At 37.3% G+C, this 26,504-nt stretch overlaps 1 protein-coding gene across 1 annotated transcript in view; it reads right to left on the bottom strand.

Moving 5' to 3' along the window:
- Positions 1-5,678: 5,678 nt before the first annotated feature.
- WDR36 (WD repeat domain 36) overlaps positions 5,679-26,504 on the bottom strand; it is a 41,811-nt gene continuing 20,985 nt past the window's right edge. The window contains exons 16-23 of the mRNA XM_088129900.1: positions 21,306-21,385; positions 20,122-20,229; positions 19,675-19,772; positions 17,021-17,163; positions 13,010-13,129; positions 11,989-12,070; positions 10,766-10,953; positions 5,679-8,728 (exon numbers count right to left, since the gene is read on the bottom strand). Of these exons, the coding sequence (XP_087986026.1) occupies positions 8,579-8,728; positions 10,766-10,953; positions 11,989-12,070; positions 13,010-13,129; positions 17,021-17,163; positions 19,675-19,772; positions 20,122-20,229; positions 21,306-21,385 (969 nt within the window). The 3' untranslated portion in view covers positions 5,679-8,578. The remainder of the gene's footprint in view (positions 8,729-10,765; positions 10,954-11,988; positions 12,071-13,009; positions 13,130-17,020; positions 17,164-19,674; positions 19,773-20,121; positions 20,230-21,305; positions 21,386-26,504) is intronic.

Below are 26,504 nucleotides of genomic sequence, written 5' to 3'. Positions count from 1 at the left end.
ATCTAGTCTATAAGATATAACCCTGTATATTTTGCTTGCTTCCAGCAAATGCATTTATCATGGAAATAACTATCCCAATGCAGGAAAAAAATGAATATTTCCTGTTCACCTCTCCTACTTAACCAACTCAGGAGACACTCAAACTAATAAACAGAAATGAAACCAATAACTTATACTATATTACACCTTATTTATTAGGATTGTCCTTATTTACCATTGAAGAATGCTGTTAGGGAAGTTGATAAGGAAACCAGATTGGAAATCACTGTCTAATCCTGGTTTCCAAATCTTTTTTATAGAGCAAATGACAAATTATGGGTTGTTTTTTCAAAATAGAGAAGAGGGAATGGCTATGTATGTAGGAAGCCAGGAAGTGAGCAAATCAGTGACTTGGGCCATTTCCTCATGAGCAATTTATCACATCTTATAGTGTCTTCAAACATGAAGACATACAATCACTACAGCAATGACGGAGAGATACTATACAATGTGATAAATCACTTATGAGGAAATGGCCTTGGTGTGATGTGATGTCTATCCCACTGTTTCCATGACAATAAGACAAAATGACAGAAATAGGCAGGGGGAGCAATGTAACTTCTCACACAAATAACAAATTTAAGTTTTAAAACAGAACAAAAATTGTAAAAGGCAAAGGAGGTGGCAGGATAAGAAAAGTTATTCAACGGGTTGCCTTGAAGACATTCCACCAACCACTATCTTCTCCAGCCTAGACTTACCATATATGGGCTGCAAATATACAAATGGCCACTAGATGGCAAGAAAGAGATTTTTGTATCTCTTTAGCACCATCTAGTAGTCAACCAGATATTTGCAACTACAGTAGCCCTACTCGAACCTATAATTGCCCTTTATTTTAGGTGAGTTCTTGTAGTAAATATCCAGATAGTGAACAATTTATTACTGTTTAACTTTTTCTTATATGAAGATGGTCCTCTTCTGAAATGCAGCAAGCACTGACAACTTTTAAGGATTGATTTGTTAGAGCAGTGAGAAATTCTAGAAGTGTGGCAATTTCCCAGTTTTGATTCTTTTGGAGGGATTGAGGCTTTATCTCAGCAACTTTAAGATGTGTGGACTTCAATTCCCAGAGAAGAATTGATCTAGAGGATGATCTATAACAGGGGTTCCTAAACTTTTTCCCATCACACTTCCCTTTAGTGTAATCTTAATGTACACACCTCCCCTAAAAATCCAAGCACCAAAAATGAACACAAATGAACAATGAAAACAATACAATGAAACTTTGGGAAAGGTAGATTTATTGTAACAATATAACTAAAAGATAATTCACACCTCTCCTGGACTCCTTCCCAAGGGAGGTACACCTCAGTTTGGAAAACCCTGATCTATAGACATTGTCAATTTGCAGATTGAATGTGGAAGGTAGTGAAAGTAAATCCTGTAGACATTTCTCTATAAAATTAGGCAGACTATCAAGGGGTAAACCAAGTACTTTCAAATGCCTAGAAGTCAGGTTACCATGTATTTTAATCAAAGCTTTATTATGCAGATCTATGTCCTTTACATATGTTTGAATTGTAGATCCAGCTGCCCTCAATCTTAGTTCATGTGAACACAAAATTATTGTTTTTAGATTATCCAGCCCTTGATGAATCTTAGCAAATTGCATAGTTTTCATTTCATCACACAGAGATTTCATGTTACTATCCAAGTAGTTACAGTATATTCTTATCCAATGTACAGATATCTTTATGGATAATTGCCATCTCCCCCACAATTAGAACCAATCTCTGTACAATATTTTGTAATGATTTGATTCCATCTCAGACTATAATTTGCCATGATTAGACTACATAAGATTACACATGGATTGCAACTTAGTCATAAGCAGAAAAACAGGCTGCTCCCTAAAAGAAGTCCCAGCCTCAGTGTATACTTCGTAGTTTATCAGAAGTCATAGCAGATTTTTCCAGCTGAATATCAAGAATCTCAGCTGCAGAGACAGTTTCATCTTGAGACATCGCCATTGTTAATTCTTCTATGGAGGAGGGATTTAGAATGACCTCATTCACCAGAGATGAGACTTCTTTTATCTTCTGTTTGAGGCATAATTAAATCCAGACTTTCTTCTTTAAACAATGTCAGAATCAAAATGCATGTAACAAGGTTATGAAAAAGCAAAAAGATAACTCTCCCATTACTCAGTCCAATTCAACAAATTAAGCATAGGAAGAGGGAAGGCAGCCACTCAAGTCTTCATGCCACAAGTCCACTTCTCCTGGTAATTGGTTCCACCGTCCAATTCCAATGTAAGGAATTGTTTCCTAATAATCTGGAATCTGTTATGTACCCATTAAACTGTACTGTTATGAAGGTTTAAATCCACTACATGGTCTTAGTACAGTGGGGCAAAAAAGTATTTAGTCAGCCACCAATTGTGCAAGGTCTCCCACTTAAAAAGATGAGAGAGGCCTGTAATTTTCATCATAGGAATACCTCAACTATGAGAGACAAAATGGGGAAAAAAATTCAGAAAATCACATTGTCTGATTTTTAAAGAATTTATTTGCAAATCATGGTGGAAAATAAGTATTTGGTCAATATCAAAAGTTCATCTCAGTACTTTGTTATATATCCTTTGTTGGCAATGACAGAGGTCAAACATTTTCTGTAAGTCTTCACAAGGTTTTCACACACTGTTGCTGGTATTTTGGCCCATTCCTCCATGCAGATCTCCTCTAGAGCAGTGATGTTTTGGGGCTGTCGCTGGGCAACACGGACTTTCAACTCCCTCCAAAGGTTTTCCATGGGGTTGAGATCTGGAGACTGGCTAAGCCACTCCAGGACCTTGAAATGCTTCTTACGAAGCCACTCCTTCGATGCCCGGGCGGTGTGTTTGGGATCATTGTCATGCTGAAAGACCCAGCCACATTTCATCTTCAATGCCCTTGCTGATGGAAGGAGGTGTTCACTCAAAATCTCACGATACATGGCCCCATTCATTCTTTCCTTTACACGGATCAGTCGTCCTGGTCCCTTTGCAGAAAAACAGCCCCAAAGCATGATGTTTCCACCCCCATGCTTCACAGTAGGTATGGTGTTCTTTGGATGCAACTCAGCATTCTCTCTCCCCCAAACACGACAAGTTGAGTTTAGACCAAAACGTTCTACTTTGGTTTCATCTGACCATATGACATTCTCCCAATCCTCTTCTGGATCATCCAAATGCTCTCTAGCAAACTTCAGACAGGCCCAGACATGTACTGGCTTAAGCAGGGGGACACATCTGGCACTGCAGGATTTGAGTCCCTGGCGGCATAGTGTGTTACTGATGGTAGCCTTTGTTACTTTGGTCCCAGCTCTCTGCAGGTCATTCACTAGGTCCCCCCATGTGGTTCTGGGATTTTTGCTCACTATTCTTGTGATCATTTTGACCCCACAGGGTGAGATCTTGCATGGAGCCCCAGATCAAGGGAGATTATCAGTGGTCTTATATGTCTTCCATTTTCTAATTATTGCTCCCACAGTTTTCTTCACACCAAGCTGCTTGCCTATTGCAGATTCAGTCTTCCCAGCCTGGTGCAGGTCTACAATTTTGTTTCTGGTGTCCTTCAACAGCTCTTTGGTCTTGACCATAGTGGAGTTTGGAGTGTGACTATTTGAGGTTGTGGGCAGGTGTCTTTTATACTGATAACAAGGTCAAACAGGTGCCATTACTACAGGTAACAAGTGGAGGACAGAGGAGCCTTTTAAAGAAGTAGTTACAGGTCTGTGAGAGCCAGACATCTTGCTTGTTTGTAGGTGACCAAATACTTATTTTCCACCATGATTTGCAAATAAATTCTTTAAAAACCAGACAATGTGATTTTCTGGATTTTTTTTCTCATTTTGTCTCTCATAGTTGAGGTATACCTATGATGAAAATTACAGGCCTCTCTCATCTTTTTAAGTGGGAGAACTTGCACAATTGGTGGCTGACTAAATACTTTTTTGCCCCACTGTACTTTCAACTAGGGTGTTTGTGACAAAATAACTGGAAAAGCACTAAAAGCCTTAAGGCTAGTCCACAGTCACACCTAAGGCTATAATCCTGATAAGAGTTGTCAGGAGTGGGCTATCTCTCTCAATGGTTAGAGCAGATGTCTGCCCTCTAAACCTGCCAGATATTCAGTGAAGAGGTCCTCCTAATTCTTGCTTGTCCAGTGATTTTGTCCCAGTTTCAGAAAGGGCAAAAAGTAATTCTGAGAATGGAAAGGTGAAGAAAGGTAAAATCCACATGATCCAAAGTTATCCCAATTCTCTGAACTTGTCTCAAAAAGGGAATACAACATAGCCATGCAGTGTAATTAATTTATCTTTTGTTGCTTCAGTAGCACAGAAATATAACGAGTCCAATGAGGAAAAAAATAAACAAGGTAAATAGGGTTCCTTCCTGTTTCCACTTCAAAATATGAGCCCAGCAAGAAATAATAAGGTAGTTGTCGACCTTGGAGTTTCTCACCTTCAATTTCTAATTTTTATGTATGTAAATTTCTGCAACATGCATTTTCTGCATTTAAAAAGATAAATTACCACATATAAAATCTAGAGACAGTAAGAAAACATATATTGCACTTCAGTTTCAGCTTTGGTAGTTAGAAGCTGGAGCTGTTTAGGCCTCCTGACTGTACTCCTTATGGGTGTGTAGCTGGCAGAAGTCTTACAGTGTTGCAACACATTTGTAGTTCTTTGGCTACAGCATGTGATGGAATACTGGAATTTTGATTCCCATGCCTGTTTCAGTGATTTTACTATGTCATTAATATATACAATGTGAGCTGTTTTTTCTTCAATGCAATGACATGAATATGTTGACCGGTTGGCAAAAGGTGGGGAAAAGTCAGGTTGATGAAACTAAGATAACAAGAAATCCTGAACGATGCCTCTTTGTGGGATTTATAAAGTAGGCTGGTGAAAGCTTTGAAGACGGCTCTTGAATTCCAAAGACTGACGAGAGATCAATTCCTGCAGTGCCATTGGAATGATTTAAAGGTTAAGTTTGTGAAGAGCAAAAAGAAGGAATATAAAAAGGAATAAATACTAGAAATATCACACAAATAGTTGATCAGAGATAAACTGTTTGTGTGATATTTCTAGTAACTCCTAATGGACTTTTTGCTGAACCAGGATTGAAAAGATGACGATTTCTGGATTGTGTATAGATAAAAGTTAGGCTATGGGGAGAAGAGTTTTTTACCTGTAACTTTAAAAGAGGGTGAAAAGTTTATATTAACTTATGCTCAGTGTGATGAAGGTCAGAAGCCACTTCTTTATTATTATCTTTGTTGCCTTTTTCTTTTTCTCTACTTCTTTCTTTTCCTTTTTTCTTTTTTTTTTCTGCACCTTCTGAACTTCTCTCTTTTCTTCTAGTTTAGTTTGTATTAGTTTTTACTATGTTTATTAACATTTCAATAAAATAAAAAAATGGAAGTAAGATATGTCTTCTAATCTTAATAAACTTTAAAAACATCCTATTGTATAAAATATTTTTTTACTTTTAACAAAAACTGGAAAACATTAGCTTGAGCAGAGCTCTCAATTGGCTGACTGCAAGTTTTGCCTTCAAACCACAAAGTTCATAGAAGTTGGATTGAAAAATATAGATTGGACAGAAAAAGCATATAGAGAGTAAGAAAGACTGCAAGGACTACATCTGCTAACCAATGGCAGTTTATTTGCTAGACAGAATTTAGCACCAAGTTTATTAATTCAGATCAAAGCTAATAAATGAAACATATGTATAAACAAGCAGCAGTAGTTCAAATATTTGAAATACAGGGAGACCTGAGTTTTCTATTCAAATGTTATTTGTTAAATAGAAAAGAGCTCCAGAATGGAGTAATTAATATGTATTAGAGAACTGAGAAGAGAATTATGTCATCACAAGGATTGCATTAACAATATAAACATGCTATTTCAAAGTAAACTCTCCTGTGGCATACAAATAACAGTGTGGTGGTTTGAAGATAGTTTTTAGATTATCTAGATTCTAGCTTACATGGTATATAGCATGAGCAAACTGGCAAAAACCTGATAAAACTGACCAGTATTATATCCTTAATACAGAATGCTACATGGGAATATGTACAAATATTTTTTGTACAACTTGTGCTTTTCTCAATTGACTACCCATGTTAAGAAGCAAATATCAAACATCAATATTTATCACCCATTTTGGAATATGGAAGTTTGTGACTAAGAATGTAAGAAGAGTAAAAGGTAAAGTGCATGAATTAATAAATATAAATAAATAAAAAGATATACTGCATCTATGAAACTAAGACAAAAGGGAAGGCTGTAATAAATCAGAATGAATGTAGATTGATCTATGGAGTTGATTAATACACGCAGAGAAGTAAAAGCAACAGATTAATTATGAATAAAATGCCTAAAATGCGTGTTAAAAAGCTAAAAATTGGTATCATCTGTACTACTTACCTGTTATCAGAAAATAAGTATTAATAGGTTGGTGACTGTTGCATGTTATGCTCCAGTGAATGGTTATAATGAAAGAATCAGGGACGACTTTTGAAGAAAACTGCACAACATCTTGAACAAGCTTGGCATTTGGACAAACCATCCATCAATAGACACACACAGAAATAAACCATATTTACACACCATTCAAAAGAGACAATAAAAAAGCTAAGAAGGAAACAAAAAGACAGAACACATCTTCTCCAGCAGCCAACACCCAGGTAAGCAGGGATTAACACCAGGTAAACTATCAAGTAGAAAACAATAACCAAATCAAGGAACTACCAAGGGAAAAACCCCACCAACACTGACAGGACAAGTTACTGTATATAAACAGGTAGCAAATCCCACATTCATTTGCACTCATGATGTCACCTAGCTGGGTAATGGAAAGGTAGCTGGGTAATGGAAAGTCTGCAAACAACCAAGCTCAGAGAGCACCAAGGACTCCACAGTTCAACCATGAGTTACATATATACTCTTTGATTGGAACTGTATGTGTGTATATGTATGTATGTATATGTGTATGTATACACACACACACATTATATATACAGATATATTTCATATATGTAGTCCAAACATTTATATTAATGCATAACCATGGCAAAGGAATAAATCTAAAAGCAAGATTGGTTTCCATCACAGATACGCTTCAAGACTAAGAGTGAAGATTTAAGTGTGATGAAAGGATCTAAATGTGAGACAAACAATTTTTAGGTAGTGTTAACAGTGGAACTTGGGAAAAATGGACAAGGAAGAAAAGAAGTAAAAGAAACTAGAGTAAAAGAATGATTTCAAGAACAGACAATACTAGCTGTGTATGAAAACAGAATGAATGAAAGTAGATTTAAGCGAGATGCATCAGAGTGAAAGAATTACAATCCAAAATGCCACCAAAGTATATGGAATTATATTAAACGGAAGTAAGAAGAAATAATGCCTGGTAGAATGATGACATCAAAGATGAGGATGAAGAAAATGTAAGAGAATGATGCAAAAAAAATGACTGAAATAGAAATGTATAAAATGTGGACAAGTATTTTCCTAGAAGGCAATTAGAGAGAACAAGTAGTTTTTATGATTCAAAGTAGAAAAAACGCAAAATAATTTTGGTGGAAATAAAAAAGTACACTGACATCACACCACTTTTTAGCTCTTCCACCAACACTGAAAACTATTTTTCAGTGTTGAAAAATATTACCCAGTTATACAACTCCACCCCTGTCCGACTAAGCAACACTGTCCCAGTGTTGGCCCAGTATCTGGAGGCTGTAAGGGTCTGGATGGGGAGGAATCGGCTTTGACTCCAACCTAGCAAGACAAAGTGACTCTGGGTTTTTGGTTTGGCTGAGATATCATCACTGACTCTTGCCAGGGTTTGCGTTCCCCTGGACAGAGCTCGTACACAATTTGGGGGTCCTCCTGGTCTTGCAGCTCCTGCTTGAAGACCAGGTGGCAGCTGTGGGTATGGGGGCCTTGCTCCCTTCACTCAAATGTTGCCACCTAGTGGGACCTAGACAGCACACCTTTTTGGCAAATGCCCCTGCCCTCTGGAACATTCTGCCCCTGAGATCCAGCAGGCCCCACCTTCCTGGCCTTCTGCCCTTTGAGAGAGCGCAGACTAGAAAACCAAAGTTATGAACGCTAACATTATTATTATTATTATTATTACTACATTCAACCATTCACATTTTTACTTCTTACCATTTTTCTTATCCCACAATTTCAAAGGGCTCTCACTGGTCCCCACTCAAACCACTAGGATAGTTCTCTCCACATTAAAGAATCCCAGAACATTCATGAACCCTTGTAATTTATTTCATTTTTGCATACTGAATATTTTTTCTATATTAAACTTGTTTTAAGACAGAGAACTTTATTATACTTGTAGTTATTTAAATAGAATACACATTACTAGTTTATGAAGATACTAGATTTGTATTTAAATCTGAACAAAAAGTCAAGTTATACTGATAACATTTTAAAAACTTGATGTACAATACCCATTATTAGATGTGCTTTGTACAAGAAATTAAAGATTCAACATCTTGAATCTTACAGAACAAAAGGTACTTTATAACAGAGCTGTCTTAATGTAATTTAAAATGCAAATGCTTTGGTTGAATAGAGTCTGCAAATGGATCCAGATTTCTTCAAGTTGGGTTGACAGCCTGGATATTTCCGCCAACAAAGCAGACTCTGAACAAATGATTTTAAAATGCAACTGAAATAAAAACATAAGTTCATTAACAGGTTAAAAATAAACAAATTGATCCAGTTGTTTGAGAAATCTATCATATCACTGTGCCTGTATTAGCTAATAAACTGGTCAGCTGTCCTTAAGAAGATGCAAATCTTTCATAAATCATATTAAAATCTAAGCATGTTGTATATATCCACCATGGAGCGTTGATGCTAGCAAAGCTTCTGGGAAGTGGCAGTACATCAAGTAGTGCTAAATGCTATTTAAAACTGCCCAGTCCTTGCTTGTAACAATGAAAACTGTAACATAAGAGGGTTCTGGATTAAACATATTACCTGGATTCCTTTCAGTCAGAGTTCAGGCCTGGGCATGGGATGGAAATGACACTGGTTGCTCTGATGGATGATCTATAGCAGGACTTAGATGCCAATGGTGCCCTGTTCCTTGCCCTGACAGATCTCTCAGCAGCATCTAATACATTGACTATGCTATCCTTTTTGACTGTCTGCGAGGGTTGTGGATTAGAGGCACCATTTTGCAATGGTTCCATTCCTTCCTAAGTGGGTGGTTCCAGTTAGAGTTGTTGGGGAAGAAGAGGTCAACCCCTTGGGCATATCAGTGTACGATGCCCAAGGGCCTGACCTGCTCCTTTACAGTATTTAACATGAAGCCTTTGGGAAAGGTTTTCTATTGATTTGAAGTGAGATGTTATCAATATGGTAATGACACCCAGTTATACATCTCTAACCCAGTCCACAGAAGTACTGACCTTGTGTCTTAGAGTCGTGAGGCACTGGATCAAGTGAAATAGAATCCTAGCAAGAAGGAGTTGCCGCCAGTATAGAGACCCTCAGACACCATGGATATTCCATCTGTTGTTCTTGATGGGGTTGTACTTCTCATGAAGGATTAGGTGGGCAGTTGGGGGGGGGGTTTCTCTTGGACTTGTGGCTTTTACTAAAGCAATAGATGAAGGCTGTTTTCAGGAGAACCTGCGAACAGCTTCAGCTTGTCCTCTAACTGGGACCTTTCTTGGATCAGGAAGTATGAAGAAAGTGGCTCATGCTTTTGTCACCTTCTGATTAGACTACTTCTATTCATTCTACACAGGGCTGCCTTTGAAGACAATCTGGAAACTACAGCAGTACTGATTGTCATAAACCTCCTGGGACTAATTCAAGGAGCTGATCATTGTTTATAATGTTCTTTATGACTCAGGTTCTCACTACTGTTGGGACCATTTGCTCCAGGTGGAATCTATGAGGCAGCTGGGAGAGACAACTGCGGGCACCCATGCCTGAGAAATCAAGGGGCAGGGGCTTGGAAGATGGCATTCTTGGTAGCAAATCTCCCAGGTCAGGATGGCCACAATCCTGCTAATGCTTAAGGCAGATGTAAAAATGGTTCTCTTTTGCAGGGCCTCTGGTGTGGACATATCCATCTAGATGTCCACAATATCCAGTATTGGTAGAATTTTAACTGTGATTTTAACAATAATATTGTTAAAATCACAGTTAAAATTCAGCCAATGCTGTCCACCAAGTTGATATCTTGATTAAAATCTATTTTTAAAAATGTGTGATAATGTTTTTATTCTAATAATAACTTTTTATCTTTTTATAATGCCTGTTTTTATTCACTTGTTATTTTAATTGTTGTATGCTGCCCAGAGTCACTTTGTGTGAGATGGGTGGCTATATAAATGTGATGTATAACTAACTAACTAACTAACTAACTAACTAACTAACTAACTAACTAACTATAAACTGCCTAAAGTCTTGTGAGTAAGCAACATACAAATGGCTTTATAATAAATATATGGGGAAAACATTATTGGAAAAAAAGAAAAGGCCAGACCTTTTAAGTTTTCAGTTTAATAATTACTTTAACTGAAACTGTATTTGCATTTTTAATTGTTAGCTACCCTGAATAGTTTATTGTCAAAAAATGCTATACAAGTACTATGCATAAATAAATAAGATCAAACGTTTTTCCTTCCTTTGCAAGCAACTCCCTTTCCCCGTAAAGTGAAAGCTGTATATTCAAATATGTATTTACCTTTAGAAACAATGCAAGGTATGCCTGAGCTAGTTCAAAGTCACATTTTGTATTCAGCATTGCTTCAATCATTCTTAGGAAACTTTGCATCACTTCAATAGAGCCACCACCATCTGGTGACAAGCCTCTCAGTTCTGTCTCAATATTAGATGGTCCCATATCCTTCAGAATATTCAGTGGAGATTTATCTGTAAAAACATTAAATGATGGTGAGAATTGTAGAAAATATTCTAGATATTTTAGATATTACAGTGTGTTACCTTACTTGCTGCATTTCATTTTAATCTGTGGTTTTGCTTCATTCCCCAGAACACTTATTTCATCTGGGTTACTATTCTTTGCAAAAAAAAAAAAAAATTAAAAACTCCTACTTCCAAGAGGCAAGCCATTCTAAAACTCTTGCTTTTTTTTTTGGCTTTTTGGTAGGAGATAATAAAGAGAACACACACGCACACAAAATCAACAACAAAAAACTTCATATTTATTTCTTTGGACACCTTTAGATAATCCCTTTCAATGAAAAAACAAATCTTTGTGCCCAGGGATCTCTAGGGCTGAGTGGACACTTCTTATTCCCCTTAGTTAATACATGCATAGATTGTATTCTAGGTCATTATCTGAAATGGGTGATCTGTGCATACTTCCCACATTCCCATCCAAACCTTTCTCCCACCAGCATGTTTAGTCCCATTCCTTCTTGCATTTTGCAAGGCTGTGTACTTTTGGCCCCAATGAATATGGGGATCCATCATACATAGGTGTTTATTATGAGTCTGTTGATATTATCAGCAATGTACTTATGGTTGTTTTATTTCTGTTCTGGTATTCAAGTTTGTCTGGAATGGGGCAGTCTCACAAAACATATAGATAGAAAGATGGATGGATGGATGGATGGATGGATGGATGGATGGATGGATAGGTTGGTAGGTAGATATGCAGATGCAACAGGTGTACAGCCAAGTTGCACCAAAGTTATTGATATACATTTACACAACAAGACGTTACCGTGACACATAAGAAATGCTCATAATTATGTAAGCATAATCAAAATGATATACAGTAGTAGAGTAAAAAGGACTTAATATGCTGCAATATAATACTGACACTGGTTAGTTAAAATATATTAATTGTCACCTGAAAATACATACTTTTCTCTTCTACATTTTTGTATCAAAGTATTAGAACTACCACCAAGTATATTATTATTTCATATGAAAACTTACAGTTGCTACTTTTTAATGCTTCTTCAAGCTGCAAGTAGAATTCAGATTTTTGAGCCAATATTCCAAGATTTACCACTTTTGACTGGAATTTAAAAAAAAATCACTTAAAGTACATTCAAAGGTAAATAAATTTGGATGAAATTAAAAAAAAAAAAGGAATGGAATTCAATCCTACGCTTCATAACAAAGCAGTTTCTACAGGTGAAGGGACAATCTCCCCTCCTTCTGCAGCCTCCCCCCTTTCTGCTCAAGTGTTGCCCCTCCCATATTCAGAACATTTTTGAGAGCTATGTATGAGGAAGGGCAAGACAACAATAACCATAACTACCATAACAATGGATTCAACCATTAGAAGAGCTCAGCTTTTGGGGCACTGGAATGAGATTCACTGAATTATGCTACAGTTACCCCAAAGACTGGCCCATTTTTACTGTTGTAATTCATTGAAATAACAAGCATTCCCTCAGTTTTTTTTTTTTACCGCACATCTTCAACATAAATAAGAGAATAAGCATCTCAGATAGTAAGTGAAAAAAGGAAACTTATTTGGAGAAATCAAAACAATAATTTTTTTTCTGCGTAAACTTCAGAAAGTTTAAAATAAAAAATTCTCCTTCTCTTACTAGATTCTGTAATAGGTATTAGTGGTTGGCTTCTATCTCATCATCGTAATTCTGAAGAAAAAAGTATAGCTCATAGCGCAAGACAAAGGACATTCTACAGCTGACAAAGGCCTCAACTGGAGCATAATACACTTGTTTCAAATATTATCTCCACTTCAATATCCAGAAATTATGCTGTTAACATATATTAAAGGTACAATTGAGACCAGAACTGAAGAAATAAAGGATGGGCCAAGACCAGGTAGTGCAAGTAACCCCTAATCTAGTACTCCCACATGACCAACTGGAGGATATGATACCTTACACCAGAAACAGTGCTAAGAGACACTTGGGAACCCCGAGAGAAAAGAGGCATTTACAAGGCAAAGAGGTTTTTGTACAATCAATTCCCTTTTTACCTGCTGTCCATCACTTTCATGCTCAACAGAAGCGTATTGTGGTATAAGACCAGGAACAGTAGGAATGAAGAATGGTGCAGATTTTGGTACTTTTGGTGGCTCTTTGGGCTTATTCTTTTGCTGTTAATGGGAATTATTACATCATCATTGTCACATCTTCACGGAAGTCCAATATTCACATTTTACTATTATCACTTATACTAACAAGCAACGTTATTAGCTTCCTTGTTATTAAAAGCATTGAAAACCCATCTAAAACATCACACATAGAACAGTCATAAATCAAAAGGAGATATCATCAATATTTTGGAACTTTTACCATTGGGGGGGAGATGGGTGGCGGAGAAATTTAATAAATAAATTAAAAAATGAATAAAAAATTTAAAATATTATGGTTTAGTAAAGTGTATGAGTACAAGAAGGTACTTAGTTCTGTTTCACTGTGTCAGTTGGACTTTTTATCTCATAACTGGCTGCATGGCTGAGACAAAGAAGTATCCCAATGACAAATAATGCTTTCTTGAAATGCTTTTCATCCTTTCTGTTTTGGGGAAAGTAATATATTTTTGGTCCAATGCTATATACAGTTAGTTGCAAGAAAAAGTATGTGAACCTTTTGGAATTTCATGGTGTTCTGCATTAATTTGTCATAAAATGTGATCTGACCATCATCTAAGTCAAGAGTATTGACAAATATAATGTGCCTAAAATAATAACACAAAAACAATTCTGATCCTTCGTGTCTTTATTGAGAACAACCATAAAAATCTCATAGTGCTAGTGGAAAAAGTACAGCGGGGCAAAAAAGTATTTAGTCAGCCACAGTTGTGCAAGTTCTCCCACTTAAAAAGATGAGAGAGGCCTGTAATTTTCATCATAGGTATACCTCAACTATGAGAGACAAAATGGGGGAAAAAATCCAGAAAATCACATTGTCTGATTTTTAAAGAATTTATTTGCAAATCATGGTGGAAAATAAGTATTTGGTCAATATCAAAAGTTCATCTCAATACTTTGTTATATATCCTTTGTTGGCAATGACAGAGGTCAAACGTTTTCTGTAAGTCACAAGGTTTTCACACACTGTTGCTGGTATTTTGGCCCATTCCTCCATGCAGATCTCCTCTAGAGCAGGGATGTTTTGGGGCTGTCGCTGGGCAACACGGACTTTCAACTCCCTCCAAAGGGGTTCCTTTCCATGGGGTTGAGATCTGGAGACTGGCTAGGCCACTCCAGGACCTTGAAATGCTTCTTACAAAGCCACTCCTTCATTGCCCGGGCGGTGTGTTTGGGATCATTGTCATGCTGAAAGACCCAGCCACGTTTCATCTTCAATGCCCTTGCTGATGGAAGGAGATGTTCACTCAAAATCTCACGAGACATGGCCCCATTCATTCTTTCCTTTACACGGATCAGTCGTCCTGGTCCCTTTGCAGAAAAACAGCCCCAAAGCATGATGTTTCCACCCCCATGCTTCACAGTAGGTATGGTGTTCTTTGGATGCAACTCAGCATTCTCTCTCCCCCAAACACAACGAGTTGAGTTTAGACCAAAACATTCTACTTTGGTTTCATCTGACCATATGAAATTCTCCCAATCCTTTTCTGGATCATCCAAATGCTCTCTAGCAAACTTCAGACGGGGGGACACATCTGGCACTGCAGGATTTGAGTCCCTGGCGGCATAGTGTGTTACTGATGGTAGCCTTTGTTACTTTGGTCCCAGCTCTCTGCAGGTCATTCACTAGGTCCCCCCATGTGGTTCTGGGATTTTTGCTCACCGTTCTTGTGATCATTTTGACCCCACAGGGTGAGATCTTGCGTGGAGCCCCAGATCGAGGGAGATCATCAGTGGTCTTGTATGTCTTCCATTTTCTAATTATTGCTCCCACAGTTGATTTCTTCACACCAAGCTGCTTACCTATTGCAGATTCAGTCTTCCCAGCCTGGTGCAGGTCTACAATTTTGTTTCTGGTGTCCTTCAACAGCTCTTTGATCTTGGCCATAGTGGAGTTTGGAGTGTGACTGTTTGAGGTTGTGGGCAGGTGCCTTTTATACTGATAACAAGGTCAAACAGGTGCCATTACTACAGGTAACGAGTGGAGGACAGAGGAGCCTCTTAAAGAAGTAGTTACAGGTTTGTGAGAGCCAGACATCTTGCTTGTTTGTAGGTGACCAAATACTTATTTTCCACCATGATTTGCAAATAAATTCTTTAAAAACCAGACAATGTGATTTTCTGGATTTTTTTTCTCATTTTGTCTCTCATAGTTGAGGTATACCTATGATGAAAATTACAGGCCTCTCTCATCTTTTTAAGTGGGAGAACTTGCACAATTGGTGGCTGACTAAATACTTTTTTGCCCCACTGTTTGTGAACCCTTGAGTTGACCTCAAAAAATCTAACTGAAGTCAGGTGTTAGCATACCCGGAATATTGTTAAGCCTTGGAGGTGTGGACTAGAGCTACCTTGACTGATAAAAAACACTCAAACTTTTTGAGTTTGCTCCGCACAAGAAGAATACGCTTATGTGAGCCATGCCTCGCCAAAAAGAGCTTTCAGAGGATCTACGATCAAGAATTGTTGATTTACATAAAGCTGGAGAGGGTTACAAAGTGATTTCAAAGACCTTAGAAATTCACCAGTCTAGAGTTAGGCAAACGATCTACAAATGGAGATACTTTGGGACTGTGGCTACTCTACCAAGAAGTGGGCACCCAGTCAAAATGACCCCAAGAGCACAACGAAGACTCATCAATGAGGTAAAGAAACAACCCTGAGTGACAGCCAAAGATTTGAAGGCATCATTGGACCTGGCTAACATCTGTGTTCATGAGTCTACAGTACGTAAAACATTGAACAAGCAGGGTGTCTATGGCAGGACACCACGAAGGAAGCCGCTGCTTACTACAAAGAACATTGCTGCATGCCTGAAGTTTGCGAAAGAGCACATTGACACTCCACAGTGGTATTGGCAAAATGTTTTGTGGACTGATGAAACAAAGATTGAACTATTTGGAAAGAACATGCAGCACTACATCTGGCGTAAAAAGGGCATGGCATATCATCATGAAAACATCATCCCAACCGTAAAGTATGGTGGAGGAAACATCATGATTTGGGCTGCTTTGCTGCATCAGGGCCTGGCCAGCTTGCAGTCATTGAGGGGAAGACGAATTCCCAAGTGTATCAAAAAATTCTTCAGGATAATGTGAGAATGTCTGTACGTCAGCTGAAACTCTGTAGAAGTTGGGTGATGCAACAGGACAATGACCCAAAACACCGGAGCAAGTCCATAACAGAATGGCTTCAGAAAAACAAAATCCGCCTTTTGGAGTGGCCAAGTCAGAGCCCAGACCTCAACCCAATAGAGATGCTATGGAATGACTTGAAGAGAGCCATACACGTGAGATATCCAAAGAATATGACAGAGTTAAAGCAGTTCTGCCAGGAAGAATGGGCTAAAATCCCTCCTGAACAATGTGCAGGTCTGATCCACAGCTACAGGAAGTGCCTGGTTGAGGTTTTTGCTGCCAAGGGGGGCAGTCAACCAATTATTGATTCCAAGGGTTCACTTACTTTTTCCACTAGCATTTTGAATGTTGAATGAGTGTGTTCAATAACGACATGAAGGATCAGAATTGTTTTTGTGTTATTATTTCAGGCACATTATATTTGTCAATACTCTTGACTTAGATGATGGTCAGATCACATTTTATGACAAATAAATGCAGAACACCATGAAATTCCAAAAGGTTCACATACTTTTTCTTGCAACTGTATGATTACACTTGGGGGACACTACTACTTTGTAAGTGAAAATACTGTAGGACAACTGTGATGTCTACTTTTGCATACCCCAGCATAGAATTTCTGTGAACTTTAAAACTTTAAAAAGTTCTCCTACATGATTATTCTAAAAATAGTTTATTATTTGCAATGTTTAATATAATTGCTTTATAATTATAGGAACAGCTCCTAATAACTTTATATAATGCATGAAATTGGTACCTTAATAATATCTAGACTGAGCAAGTTTTTCCATCTAGATTCTGGCAGCAAAGAAAGAGTCACAATTGTTTCTCCCAGCTGCTGTGGAGAATCATATTGTATCATTTCATCATTTGTTTCATCCTCTTCTGTAACATCTTCAGCTTCCAATTGTAAAAGAAAAGAATGCATATATTACAAAACTTCAAATTAAACATATGCAGAACACAAAATTGTTGAAGTCCAACAACAATCCAGACAGTCGCTAAGAATGCACATTCTAATCTTTACTGCAACACAACAAAAGCCTTCTCTGAAATTCATCATTTGCAGTTAAAACTAATTGGATGAAGCTTATTTGGCCTAGGGTCTTATATCTACATAGAGAGTATGCCTATTTGTCCAGTTCTATCCTATCACCATCATTTTCTCCTTCATAGCAACATAAAAAGCAGACTATATATTAAGTAGACTATGGATATTCTCATTCTTGAACTCCCACTCTTTTTCTAGGTATCATCAGAAAGAAGTTATGCAACTTCTAACTATTCCCTGAAATGTCTATAAATTCTATGTAAGTTAGCAGGCACATGTGGATACAGTTCTCCACTTTTCTCCAATAGGTTCAGTCTGAACTTCATTAAAGAATGCAAATATATAAACATTTTACACTGCAAAATTTAAAACAGAAAGTGTAACTTCCAAGTGAACTTACATCCATTCATAGGATGAATATATGAAAAAACATAATAGGAATTTCAATTATTACAATTACTCTGCATATATTGGATTGAAGCACCAAATCTGGACTGTGAAAATGCAGAATACTGAAGAGAATGTTAAATTCTATTATCAATATCTTTTATAATAGTTTTCAGAATCAGGAACATTTTTATGATATTTGAAAGAAAACTTTGACCATTTCCTTTCATGACTTTAATGGTCTACAAATAAGAAAACAATTATACTGAATTTTATTTAGAACATTTTAATCTCACCTCTCTGTATGTATATGGACTGGATCTGGACATAAGTAGTATTTATACACTTCTCATTATCCCCTATCTTTCTCTGGTGCTAGTATCTGCTTGAATGTTGATTTAACTACAATTTACACTGGGTGCAATTTTATCATTTTATCTGAAGTCAGCCAGATAAGGTTCCTTACAAATAGCAATAGTTACTGTTACAGGTTTAGGTTTAACATAATTTAAAAACGATTTTAAATTGGTTAAGGAATAAGCACTGAATAATCTAATATACTTAAGATATGCATGAATACTTAGCAAACCATAAACCCAGAACTGAAAGCAACAAAACCATAGTATTTGTTATAAAATATGTATAGCAACAAAGCTATTATTGAGCATTATTTGGGAAAAGCATCTACTTCTGAACTTTTCTGTTTAAAGACAAAACTGGATTACTTCCAGTTTTATTGATTTTTCCTCTTATAATTTTCTGGCCATTACATGAGTTTTGCTTTCAAGAAAATCAAAAGGGTATGAGAATAATGGCCGGACTGTCTGAAGTGCTGCTGCTGCTGCTCCTCCTTCCATATGCATTCTAAAGTTCACTGACATGTCATATTATACAGGACTACCTTTTCTTGCCTACCTACAAACCATCACTGCAGATTGTAACTTTCATTCTCTATTTCCCTTCTGATAAGCTGACCTCTTCCATTTCTACCTTTAAAACTCTCAAAGGACCTTGGAAATCACACCATCAAAATTCAGACATTTTGCTGCTGGACTTGAGCAGTGTGATTTGGAGTTGTTAGGAGTGTTTAAAAATGGAAAAAGGTTTGCTTCCGAAGGCCTTTTGCTTCCATTCCCTACTTAAATGAATCCCTACCAAAGCCTTTCAAGGACGTTACTGCATCACTGGATGATTTCATGCAGCCCATATAGGGTAGAGAGGCTGGGCTACAGCCCTGACATCTCAAAGATTTCCCAGCTATGACTTACACCAGTGTTTCTCAACCTCAGCAACTTTAAGAGGTGTGGATTTTAATTCCCAGGATTCTGAGAGTTGAAGTCCACACCTCTTAAAGTTGCTGAGACTGAGAAACATTGCCGTACACCAGTGAATTTTAGATTATAAGATCCTTGGCTTTGCATACTGATAATGTATTAAATATTTTTATTTGAGCTATGTTTTAAAAGCCAGGGCTTAACAATCATAAATTTTTTAATCTGGTAATTTCAGCTAGTTTTATTACAGAGTTTTACATTATTATTTGTTCCATTCTAGTTGACAGGGAAAGATTCAAATAAAAAAATTGATCTCAATCTTTAATTAAGCACATTGCAATTCAAGCTAGGAGACATTCTAAAACTTTTGTTGACTATTTCCTAAATAAGGTTTCAAAAGCAGGATTGCTAGTAAATGCAGGTGACTGATGATTTTCCAGTAAATAAATACACTGTTATACCAAACAAAAACTTTTAGTAGAGTCAACTTTTTGCTGTTGTAAAAACCTTAGGCTAACAATTTGACCAGATCCTGCTATCAAAATAGATAGAAATGTATCTGATTCCAAATTATATTCATGTGAAAGAACCAAACTGATTTTGTGCCATAGTAACAAGAAATTCCAAAATATTATATATTTTCTTAATGTGATTCTCTGAAACTATTATTCCAAGGCCCCACTCTACATGCATTACTACCTTGAGTTGAACAGGTACCAGGAAGTGTTACAACAGAAGGCTCATAATCAGATGGAAGAGGGCGCAAGGAGACAAGTGAAAACAGGGAACGGTTAGACCTAAAAAGACAATACAAAGCAACAAACAACAACAACAATATATTAAATTGGTATGCCGCCTGACTTTCAACAACTCTGGGCAGCTATTGGGTGCAGAAAAGTAGAAAGAAATGTCTATACTGATATTTGTTAAAGTTGAAAGTCTTTACATTTCAGTTACATTAGGAAAGTGGTCCCACAATACTTATCTGATTTAGTAGCAACCCTGTATGCTAGAAAGCACTTTTTAAAAGGGAAAAATCATCACATTTTTGTGACTGTATTGTGGAACAATCCAAAGAACAGAAATAGTCACATCATTTTTAGAATAGAATTACAAAGTAACTTAATCTGACATTGATGAACTTACCACAAGTAAATTCCAAGATCATCTACATGACAGGAAGCAAGGAAATCTCCAGTAGGAGACATAGTAATGCTTACTGCTGCTGAATCTAATAGGAAACAATCAACCAGGCTGCAAGATTTAAAAAAAAATAAATTCATCATATGGTAGATAATGCATGAAACTAGATTTGTTTATTCTTTTCTTCACTTTCAGGCAAATGTTATCTTTCAAAGTTGTTTATATCAATAAAAAGCAAAGATAGACCCTGCAAACTTAAAAAAAAAAAAATCAACCCACTGCTCATTGATACAATGGGTACCCCCTTCCTTTCCAGCTACCTAATCTGGGCTGGAATAGATATGGAAGGTCTGCTGCAAAAAGAGGGGGAAAGTTTATTTGCTTGAAACTGGCCCAAGAGCCCAGGACTACATTAGATAAGAAGATCTGCTCCCCACTTCCTAAACTACCCCCCCAATTTGGCTCAATGTTTGCCTAAATAAATGTCTGTCATGAATAAAATACAACTATAAAGGATTCAAGGATAACCTTGCCAAGCTAAGGTTGTTCAAACATCCCCACCCCCCCATTTGCATGGCTGACAGCTGAATTTTAACAGTAACATTTAGCAGAAGGATATTTGGTATATCTGGCAAGTCCTTTGACAGTTAAGCAAGTAAGCAAATATCCACATTCTCTGACTATCTTTTGTTCATGCTCAAAGAACCATTATGTATATCCTCACACTAATTACTAATTGTGAACAGTTGTGAACACAAATTACTAATTGTGAACAGACCCAAGATAGAAAAACACTGATTTCCAGTCCTTACTCACTTTTAATGTGTTCTGATAGGCGATACAGAAATTCCATTCCAATGTCCTGTACAAAAGCACTTTAACACCAATTCCTTCCTTTTCACCTATTTTACTGTATTTACTGCTATTGCATACAGGTGCTACACTCAAATTCCCATATATTCTGAAGCACTTTTTGGAGGTCAGATCTGAAGTGTTGGACAATCCCACCCATCAGCAGCTTTCCTGGCCTTTATTTACAAATATTACTTGCGCAAAATAAAGCAACTCACTTTGATGTATTTCTCAAAGACAGAACTTTGCTATCCCGATTCTGATTTCAGGCTTAAAGTACAGTACCATATACAGGGATAACGTATAAATGTTCTTCTGTAATAAAGTTTACTTACCATCCAGATGGTAGATCCCAAGTCCTAATGGTACAGTCCATAGATGCAGTTATTAGCCAACGACCATCAGGACTGAAAGTCTACAAAAAATTATAATTAAACTTTTATAGGGTAACAGTGGCCTATTCATTGATAAAACCAATACTTTAGGTTGGATCTAACTTATAAAGTCTTATAACTGATCCAGTTTGGAACCTGAACCAATCATGAACCAACCTCATAATCAATATTACAAAGAAATATCCCAGAAATTTCTTTATGACACTTTTAAGGTTTGCTGCTCTATTGTTAGAAAGATATTTGGGCCATTCAGAGTTTTAACACATTAGTCTAGAAGCCCTGTTCTTTTTGTACTGAATCATGCTTGATTGACCTTAGAGACAACTAACCCTTTGAGATCTTTGTGGAGAAAACTTTAACGAATCTTAAATGAGGACACAAAGTCCACCTTTTGGCTTCGATACATTCGTTGTGTGCTATTTTTTCAGGCAAATCTTTAGATAAATCTAGATTCTTTTCTGTCTCTATAAACTTTCAATTGTCTGAATTGTGGTGAATTTCTTTTTCAATCTATTTTTTTAACCAGTAATTGAACGCAATGTCTCTCTGAAGTTCCTGTGTGAGGACTGCTGGCTGTTCTACCTGCTTAAACTTTCCTCTGATCACCGTGTTGGTTTTCCCACATTTTTCTAAAGTAGATCAAGCAGATATCAGACAGTGATAGTCATCAGACGAAAATACAAAAGGCAGAAAATTACACAGAAAAGCCCGGTGGTGCTAATGCCAGCTTGTAATGCTTTCATTGTAATTAGATGTATGACTTAGCCCCACTACATTAATATGGCTGGGAAAAATGTGGAATTCCCCAGTTTTATATCTACAGTGGTGAGGGAAAGTTTGTGAACTCTTTAGAATACTGTACTCCTGCAGTGTCATAATCTACAATGTGCTATGAGCTTCATCTAAGTCCTATTAATAAAGAATTCTGGATAAACAGATAGCCCCCAAACAGTGTACTGGATCATTTCACATTTTAATACACTGAGCCAACATTCACTATAATTGCTGGGAAAAGTATGGGAAGATTTAGAATTAGTATCTAGTGACACCTTTAACAATTCCTGTATCGAGAGGGCGGAGCTGGCGTCGCGGCGGGCGATCCTGGGCTCCCAGGATCGCAGCCGATATCTCCCCCCCGGACGGTCCCGATGGACCTAAGCTGTCCCGTAGAGATGGCGATCGCAAAGGGCGCGTCCCGCGGATCTCAGGGACGCCGCAAGTCCCAGATTGATCCCGGGAGAAGCTCTTGAAGCCGGCGGAGGAGAGGCAGCCAAAAATGGCTGCGAAAGCCGGGACAGCTCCAAAGGAAGAAGAAAGAGAGGGGTGTCAACCGGGTGAGATGGACCTTTACTATTCAACTATTCTTAGAGAACACCTTAAGTAACTTAAAGAGATTTTTAAAAGTGAAGAAAAATGGATTAAGTGGCGAGATTGAGCCTTATAAAAAAAAAAAAAAGGGGGGGGGAATCTTTTTTTTTTAACTTTCCCTTTTTAGTGGAATTGGCAAGATGTTTTTTCTTTTAAAAAAAAATATTTTTAACTGGATTGGCTTTTTCTTTTTAATACTCAATAATTCTTTATCTTAAGCCTCTTTTTTGACTAAGATTTCTTTATTGTTATAAGAAATTTATATTTTTTGATTTTGAAATGGGGAAAGTGGAGTTAAGAGAAAGTAAATGAAAGAAAGTTGCACTGCCATCTAGAGGCTCGACATAGTGCCTTTTTTCTTCCATTGTGACGCATGCTCAAAGACCTTGTGCTTTCTAAAAAGATAGTGGGATGTGCATGTTTATACAGGTGCCATCCGAATAACTATACAAGAAAGTGGAGTTGAAAGCAACTTTGAAAATATCAAGATGGAAAGTTTGAGTTAGTCACAAGAGCCTTGATTAGTGGCAGTAGCTCTTCTTTCTGCTAGAAGCTCTGCTTTGCTCTCTATTCCCCCCCCCCAGTTGGATTTTTAAAGAGATCCAGCCTTTCCCCTCCTCTTCTTTTTTTTTTTCTTTTGCTTTTTTCTCTCTTTCTTTTGGCAAGAACAAAGATAAAGAATCCTTTGACTCAATGAAGGTTTATACAAGATAATAGACTATACGAGAAACACAATGCAGAAAAAGACTTTTAAACTATCGAGGATGACTATAAAAAACTGGAAGAAGAGCTGCAGAAATCCCTGCAAAAAAAAGAAAAAAAGATATTAAAGCTAAAATGGACTTAATTAAACATAAAACGGGATCAATGGAAAAGGAAGAAATAGCACAAGAAATCAGAAACATTAAACAGAATTATTTTGAGGCTTATAAACTGAGAATTAAAAGGGTTAATCAACTGATAAATGAAGAGGGACAGACTTGTTCTTGGTACTGAGGGTGAGAAAAAGATTATACAAGATTATAATGGAAAATCGTACTAAGAGAATGTATAAAAAGAAGAAGTAAAACAATATTGAAAGAAACTACTTCAGATGCTTAAAGAAAAAATGAGGGGAATACAACAATGATGGAACTGACAGAAGCTTCAAAAAGCAGAATGTTTGAAAGGACATTTATTATTGCTTTCTCTTATCCAATAATATAGAAAAAGGAATAAACGCTAGATGTTTTGGGATATTGAATGAAAAGGGTGAACTTAAAATTATGCAAGCGCTGGAATAAAGTATAAAACTGAGATATATAGTTAAAAATTGTATTTGATTATAAATGTTTTAAGAGATTAGACTAAAATTTATACATGGTTGGATATAGTAACATATAGATTTTAAACTAGAGACATTTTTGTTGAAACATATAGTGAAGAATTAAGTATGTTTTGATAGTGGTTAGAACTGTAACTTTTAAGAATTGGAAGAATGAAAAAGTACCTATGCAGGAGGAAGTTATTGAAAATTATGGAATGTGCAGAGATGAGTTAAATTGAGATTTGAAATTAGAATAAGAAGATAAGTAATTTTATATGACACGGGATTTGTTTTATTAATGATTGGATGAGAAAATATAGTAATGTAATGGATTAGGAAATTTTACAATAGAAATTTGATATCAATTATTATATATATATACATATAATCGATAGATGAAAATGTATTACTAATCCTATTGAAAGTTAAAATTTCTTGTAATAAATGATTCTATAGACTAGCTATGAATGATTAATAATTGTTAACTGATGAGTATACAAGTATATTTTGAATAGATATGAGAATTTAAGATTATGAAAGGGGCACCAACGAGTTGGTAACTGGTTGACACACGGTATAAAATGGAAGATTTTTTTTTTATGCTTTTCTATGTTCTTGTTTGTCTATGTATGTTTTGTGTTTGTTGTAAAAAATAAAAAAAATTATAAAAAAAAAACAAAAAACAATTCCTGTATCTGTTGACCAATTCTGGAAGAATTTTGGCCCATTCTTCTTTATAGAACTGCTTTAACTCACTGACGTTTTAGGGCTGACTTGCATGAACTGCTCATTTCAGGTCATGCTACAATGTGGTCATTTCAAAATGAAATATTTCTTCTGTTTCAACAATTTTGTTGTAGATTTACTTGTGTGTTTAGGGTTGGTGTTGTGATGCATTCATTTAAGCTTCATCTCATGGATACCTTGACATTTTCCTGAGAACCTGCTGATACAATCCAGAATCTGTGTTCCCTCAATAACTGCAAGCCATATGTATTTTGAGACTGCAAAGCATGATACTCTCACAATCTTGCTTCATGGTTGAAATAAAGTTCTTTCATTGCAACACTTTGTTTCATTTTCTCCAAACATAAAGCTTCTCATTAATGCCAAAAAAATTCAGTTTTGTCTCATCTGCTCACAGAACATCATTCCAATAGCTTGCTTGGATCATCCAGATGCTCACTGGCAAACTTGAGGCAGGAAGTAATGTGGTTTCCAAAGAACAGTGGCTTCCTCCTTAGTATCCTCCCATGCACCCATTTTTGTTCAATGTTATCCTTATGATGGATTGAAGGTCAGGGACGGTGCATGGGTTGGGAAGGGTGTGCAGGGGTGCGTGAGAGGCACTGTGCAGGTTGGGGAGAATGCACAAGAGGCGGTGTGTGGGTCAGGGAGGGTGCGCGGGGGTGCATGAGAGGTGCTGTGTGGGGCGGGGTGGGTGTGAAGGGGTATGTGAGAGGTGCCATGCAGGCTGGGTGTGCAAGAGGTACCACGGAAGTCAGGGAGGGTGTGCAGCTGCATAAGAGGCGCTATGTGGGGCAGGGTGGGTGTGAAGGGGCATGCGAGAAGTGCCATGCAGGTTGGGTGTGCAAGAGGTGCCATGTGAGTCGAGTAAGGGTGCGTGTGGCTGCGTAAGAGGTGCCGTGTGGGTCAGGGAGGGTGCGCGGGGGTGCTTGAGTGGCTGGAATGGCACAAGCACAGAGGGGCTGGGGAGGGTCCGTGGATGGGGGAGACATCCCAGCGACTTGCAACCGTCCCTGCCAGCTTCTCCACTTACTTTCTGGGGAAGTTGGCAGGGAATGTTCAAATAGCGATAATGTGTTCAGGTGATACTTGGCAACCGGCTGTAAGTGCAAACGGGTTGCCAAGCATCCAGACTGCGATCACATGACCACAGGAGTGCTGGGACAGCCATAACTCCGAGGACCAGTCGTAACCACCATTCGTTCTGTCAGGGAAAAAACTACGTTAAACATGGGAGGTAGACACACCATAAAACAAGTCACTTCAAAGTCCTACAAGCTTTATTAAATGTTAGTTCAACAAGCAAGTAAAATTCAACCAATAGCATACAAAGTACCTACTTAGATTCACATTGCAATGTCGAGACCATTTTAACTGAGCTGTCAGGTAGACAGCTTGACCAAAATGGTACCGACCCCCTCAGATGCAATCTTTTTTATCCTTTAAAACCACAAACCACAGACATGACTCCTAGGTTTAGCAACTGGATCATAACTTCCTTGGTGCTAATTTTACCATACTTTCCTGTTCTATTTGTCCCTGTCACGTCTTTTCCCATCAGCAAGTTGCTTAGTCCTGCATTTGACTTTTCCTGTCATTGCCCTACAGGTCACAAGAAGCTAACTTGGCTTTATTAAATGCAATCAAAACTAACATTAAAACATATAGAAGGCTACTAAAATTTTCCTCTCACAGTTCAGACCAGTTGTAATTTTCAA

Source organism: Python bivittatus, unplaced genomic scaffold, assembly GCF_059951505.1.
Source record: "Python bivittatus isolate LINGU-HERP-01145 unplaced genomic scaffold, Pbiv_v1 ctg000850_np1212, whole genome shotgun sequence".
NCBI lineage: Eukaryota > Metazoa > Chordata > Lepidosauria > Squamata > Pythonidae > Python > Python bivittatus.
The sequence above is the reverse complement of the archived record's forward strand: the minus strand, read 5'-3'. Positions and strand labels throughout refer to the sequence as shown.